The 6,000-nt window shown below is 42.3% G+C and overlaps 1 protein-coding gene across 2 annotated transcripts in view; it reads left to right on the plus strand.

Annotated features, from left to right (window-relative positions):
* Nucleotides 1–4,758, plus strand: part of LOC119968802 (ATP-binding cassette sub-family B member 9-like) — a 64,949-nt gene extending 60,191 nt beyond the window's left edge. For both annotated transcript variants that reach the window (XM_038801648.1, XM_038801739.1), the window contains exons 10-11: nucleotides 1,877–2,013; nucleotides 3,893–4,758. In XM_038801648.1, the coding sequence (XP_038657576.1) occupies nucleotides 1,877–2,013; nucleotides 3,893–4,114 (359 nt within the window). In that variant the 3' untranslated portion in view covers nucleotides 4,115–4,758. The remainder of the gene's footprint in view (nucleotides 1–1,876; nucleotides 2,014–3,892) is intronic.
* Nucleotides 4,759–6,000: the final 1,242 nt, after the last annotated feature.

The following is a 6,000-nucleotide window of genomic DNA, read 5'->3' on the forward strand; positions in this document are numbered from 1 at the left end:
TCCACAGATTCACCACTTTCTGGGTGAAGACATTTCTCCTAACCTCAGTCCCAAATGGTTTACCCCTTATCCTCAAACTATGACCCCTAGTTCTGGACTCCCCCACCATCAGGAACATTCTGTCCGAATCTACCCTATCTAATCCTGTTAGAATTTTGCAAGTTTCTATGAGATCCCCTCTCACTCTTCTAAACTCCAATGAATATAAGCGTGGGCAGCAGGGTAGCATGGTGGTTAGCATAAATGCTTCACAGCTCCAGGGTCCCAGGTTCAATTCCCGGCTGGGTCACTGTCTGTGTGGAGTCTGCAAGTCCTCCCCCTGTGTGCGTGGGTTTCCTCCGGGTGCTCCGGTTTCCTCCCACAGTCCAAAGATGTGCAGGTTAGGTGGATTGGCCAGGCTAAAATTGCCCGTAGTGTCCAAATAAAAAGTAAGGTTAAGGGGGGGGGGGTTGTTGGGTTACGGGTATAGGGTGGATACGTGGGTTTGAGTAGAGTGGTCATGGCTCGGCACAACATTGAGGGCCGAAGGGCCTGTTCTGTGCTGTACTGTTCTATGTTCTATAATCCTAACCGATTTAGTCTCTCCTCATATGACAGTCTCGCCATTCCAGGAATCAGCCTGGTAAACCTTCGCTGCGCTCCCTCCATAGCAAGAACATCCTTACTTAGATAAGGGCACCAAAACTGCACACAATACTCCAGATGTGACATCACCAATGCCTTATACATAAGACCATAAGACACAGGAGCAGGTAGGGGCCTTGAGTACGCCGCTTTTCATCCCCCCCACCCCCCAGCCAGATCCTCAGCACACCTTGTACCAAAGTTTGTCATTGCTGTCATTGGCACCCTCCACCATCCACAGATCATAAGGCCATAAGACATAGCAGCAGAATTAGGCCACTCGGCCCATCGAGTCTGCTCCGTCATTCAATCATGGCAGATATTTTCTCATCCCCATTCTCCTGCCTTCTCCCCATAACCCCTAATCCCCTTATTAATCAAGAACCTATCTATCTCTGTCTTAAAGACACTCAGTGAATTGGCCTCCACAGCCTTCTGCGGGAAAGAGTTCCACAGATTCACCACCCTCTGGCTGAAGAATTTCCTCCTTATTTCTGTTTTAAAGGATTGTTCCTTTAGTCTGAGATTGTGTCCTCTGGTTCTAGTTTTTCCTACAAGTGGAAACATCCTCTCCACGTCCACTCTATCCAGGCCTCGCAGTATCTTGTAAGTTTCAATAAGATCCCCCCTCATCCTTCTAAACTCCCAACGAGTACAGACCCAGAGTCCTCAACTGTTCCTCATACAACAAGTTCTTCATTCCAGGGATCATTCTTGTCAACCTCCTCTGGACCCTTTCCAAGGCCAGCACATTCTTCCTTAGATACAGGGCCCACAACTGCTCACAATACAGTTGCAGTAAAACATCTCTATTCCAATACTCAAATCCTCTCACAGCACGGTTCAATTCCCGTACAAGCCTCCCCGAACAGGCGTCGGAATGTGGCGACTAGCGGCTTTTCACAGTAACTTCATTTGATGGCTACTTGTGACAATAAGCGATTTTCATTTCATTTCATTGTTATTGAGTAGGCTTATTGCAAACAATGATACTTTCACGTGTTGCTAAAGCATCACCGGTGCTCTTTGGCCCGTCACTGTTTCAAAAGCTGTGAAGCTAAAGTTTAAGTTCTTCCAGTAACCTGAACAATACTGTATAGCTGTGTACCTGATTATAGCTATGTACCTGATTATTTCTGTTGGTGCCTGAAATAAATCTATACAGGGGAATGAACCCACCTCACAGCATGTAAAACATTAATTTAATTTCTGTCTAAGATTGCTTAAACTATTTTCTGCCTGCCTTAATCAGAGACTGGAGAGAAAGGCACAAAGCTGTCAGGCGGCCAGAAGCAGAGAGTTGCCATAGCTCGTGCATTAGTTCGTGATCCTCAGGTTTTACTACTGGATGAAGCTACCAGCGCATTGGATGGAGAAAATGAATATAACGTAAGCAAACATGACACTCATTGGTAACAACTTCTAACTTTTAACATAAAGAAATGTCATAAGGCACTTTACAAATAAATGCATGAAAAGGATATGCTGATTGAGGAAAGATTAAGAGAAACCAACAGCCACTACCATCTGTCTGGCACAAAACCCAGAAAAACATCTCAGGGTGATACCCAGAGACATTAGGAAAAAGATGGTTTCTAAACCAAAGAAGATAATCGGAGGGGCGACTGCAAAGTTTCTTTGAAAAGATTAGTTTTAAGGAAGGTCAAAAAGGAGGAGAAAGAATCAGATAGATTTTAGAAAGTCCTTTTGAGAACATAGGTTCCAGGCAGGAGGAAGCACGGTTGTCAATGGCAAGGTGGAGGATACACAAAGGCCTGAGTGGTGGAAATAGAACTCAGATGGGTCGAGGATGGGAAGGGGAGTGGAGAATGGGTCAGAGCTGTAGCACTGGAGAGAATTACAGAAAGAGGAAGGGGTGAGAAAACAGAGGGAATGAAACCTAAGGACGACATCTTAAAGTGTGAGGTGCGTATTGGGGGATTAGGAGCTGAAATGGATCTGCTAGCGTTGGAAAAATTAGCATGTGTGATGCAATTTAGGGAATGACAAACAATATTTTGGTTACACTTTATGGAGGGTGGATTGAAGGCCAGTCAGGAGACCGTTGGAATAGTCAGGTTTGGAGGTGATAAAGATATAATTGAACATTTAGGAGTAGATGGGTGGTGGTAGAAGCAGAGGTGGTTACATTATCCTATATTATACATCTAATTTAGTATACGGTGAGAAAATATGGGAACCAGAGAGGCAACAGTCCAGTTGTTGTGTGAATAATTAATAAAGAATATTTATTAACTTCAAAAGAAATCAAAACACGCTACAAGAAGGACTAAAATACACAACAATACATAAGTACACTGATGGCTATTCCCAAATAATATCCAATATTATATAACTCTATGAGCTAAATCCAGCAAATAGTTACCACGCACAGGTTATGTGGCCACGTTTGGGAAAACCGTCTTCAGTTTGAGCAAAGACAAAATCTGTTTGTTTCGGGTTTTGACCTTAACCAGCCTCCTGTTCAACAATAACTTGCTTTTGGGAGATTGTTTCTGCAGCTGGATGTGGCTGGTGGTAGCTGTGTCTGTGTTTTTCCCTGTCTCCCTTTTTTCTCAGACATGGAAATACCATTTTTCCCTTTGATGATAACCACCCTGTGAAGTTGGCGTTTTGCATATATGTCAATCTCCTTATCTCCATTTTGAAGTTTTCTACACTCCCATTGGTTTCCTCTGGTCACCGAGGTAAACACTTGTTTTTCTTGCTGATATGCTAGTTTGCATCTTTGGTCATCTATCTGTTTTAGTTTCTTTCATCCCAATTAAATTTTTTAATCTTAATTTTCCCCAATTCTTAACACACTGATTATGCATTATGAATAATTGATTCTATTGTTATTGTCCACTACCACCTTGGCAAACGAAAACAACCAAACAGTAGATATTTCTCTCAGTCAACTGATTTTTCTGCCCCTTTGTTTCCTAGTTCAGTAGCAATTGGGAGTACAATATTGCTCAAATAAATTAGTTAAATATCTTTTTGATTATGATATGAAATATAGAAATTGCTATGTGCATTTAAATGTGCCTGCAAATTAAATTCTAATTTAGTTCTATGCTAATTTACTTCAATGCTAATTTAAATTTCTATGCTGGGTTTCCACAATATTGATTTGTGCTCATCATTGATAAACATCTTCAGTACAGGAATATGAAATGATAGGGCTGATAAAATATGTTGCAGATATGTAACATAAACACATTCTAATTGTTGGTGAGAATTAAAAATCTACTCACTATTTTAGATCCTGCAAGAACTATCCAAGTTGAAGGAACGCTGCACCATCCTTATTGTAGCACACCGTTTGAGTACCGTGAAATATGCACAGAAAATAATTGTCATCAGCGAGGGTGTGATAGTGGAACGGGGGAGTCATGAAGAATTAATGCAGAGAAAAGGCACCTATTTCAGAATGGTAAAAATGCAAGTGCCTGCTTTAGAGTCTGACATTAATAATTCATCATGAATCCTTAAATTCAAATGAAGTTTGAATCATTGGAGAAAATGTTAACACTGAGACTAATAAATAAATGGAAATAAACAAAACTTTTGAAGTATGTGGGGGAATGTGTAGGATGTGAGGGAGATCTCCCCCTTGTTCAGAAAAGATGTGGAGATGCCAGCGTTGGACTGGGGTGGGTACAGTAAGAAGTCTTACAACACCAGGTTAAAGTCCAACAGGTTTGTTTCAAATCACTAGCTTTCCTCAGGTGATAAATGAGCTGCGCTCCGAAAGCTAGTGATTCGAAACAAACCTGTTGGAACTTTAACCTGGTGTTGGAAGACTTCTTATTATTCAGAAAAACAACATTGTAAATATTTGGGAAATACGTACTCTGTTTACTGTGTTTATGATGGGCAGTTAGCTGGCAGGATTAATCTGAATTTATGATCTCTAAAGGTCTAAATGTAATGAAAGAAGATTTTGCTTGGCCAAACAAAAGTAAAGTTCAGAATGAAACTGTGACTTTGTGAAGGAGGGTGCAGAACCTGACCTTAAAACAGATGAATTTTGCTTGTTTTCTCTTATATAATGTATGTATTCTTTAGGTCTCAATAGATCACTTACATTGCTTTGCAAATATAAATAAAATTTGTTGTGAAAGTTTACCCATGTGTCAAGGTGTTTTATTTTTGAATTATGACGATAATCAAATTCTTCAGTTGATAATGAGCAAGGAAGAATTCTTTGCCGCAGAAGGCTTATTGAAACTTAGAAGAAATTAAATGAAATGAAAATCACTTATTGTCACGAGTAGGCTTCAATGAACTTACTGTGAAAAGCCCCTAGTCGCCACATTCCGGCGCCTGTCTGGGGAGGCTGGTACGGGAATTGAACCGTGCTGCTGGCCTGCTTTCAAAGCCAGCAATTTAGCCCTGTGCTAAACCAGCCCCTGCGAGGCCTGGATAGAGTGTACGTGGCGAGGATGTTTCCACTTGTAGGAAAAACTAGAACCAGAGGACACAACCTCAGACTAAAGGGACGATCCTTTAAAACAGAGATGAAGAGGAATTTCTTCAGATAGAGGGTTGTGAATCTGTGGAACTCTTTGCCACAGAAGGCTGTGGAGGCCAAATCACTGAGTGTTTAAGACAGAGATAGATAGGTTCTTGATTAATAAGAGGATCAGAGGTTATGGGGAGAAGGCTGGAGAATGGGGGTGAGAATAATATCAGCCATGATTGAATGGCGGAGCAGACTTGATGGGCCGAGTGGCCTAATTCTGCTCCTATGTCTTATGGTCTAAGCTAAACACTTTCAATGATGAACACTCATGGAGATCTGGAGATGGGACTGGAGGCATGCCAGCAATTTCCCACTCGCGGCTGGCATACATCCACGTTATTTGGGGGGAGCTGTCTCGTTGACATATGGGGGTTGACAGCTAGTGCCTGTCAGTGGCAGGTAACCAATTCAATTGTCCGTTGAGGGCACGAATCAGAAACCAACTAGAATATCCCAGATGGCAGGCAGAATCCCCACTGAGGCCGAAGTCCAGCCGATGAACAGCGGATGCCTCCTGGCGGCAATCCGAGGGGCCATTGATACCCATTTAACTCAATGCACCACTGCAGCTACGATCGACAAGAGGGTCACAGTTACAGCTCCCCCTTCGCAATGACAGTACGGCGCTTCTGCCCACTTCTCAATTATTTTTAAAGTTTGAAAATTCGTCCGAGGGTGCCTTCTTCTTGAGGTGCCATTTCGTTGCCAACCATGCCTACATCTGATAGTGGGACTGCCAACCTTTCAATTACTGGAGGGGCTCTTTTTGGTTCTCCAGTCTCGGGAATCTGTCTACCATCCTTAATCTCCCAGAAATATTACGGAACCAAGGGGCTTGTGAAAAT

This window comes from Scyliorhinus canicula, chromosome 1 (genome assembly GCF_902713615.1).
Source record: "Scyliorhinus canicula chromosome 1, sScyCan1.1, whole genome shotgun sequence".
Classification (NCBI taxonomy): domain Eukaryota; kingdom Metazoa; phylum Chordata; class Chondrichthyes; order Carcharhiniformes; family Scyliorhinidae; genus Scyliorhinus; species Scyliorhinus canicula.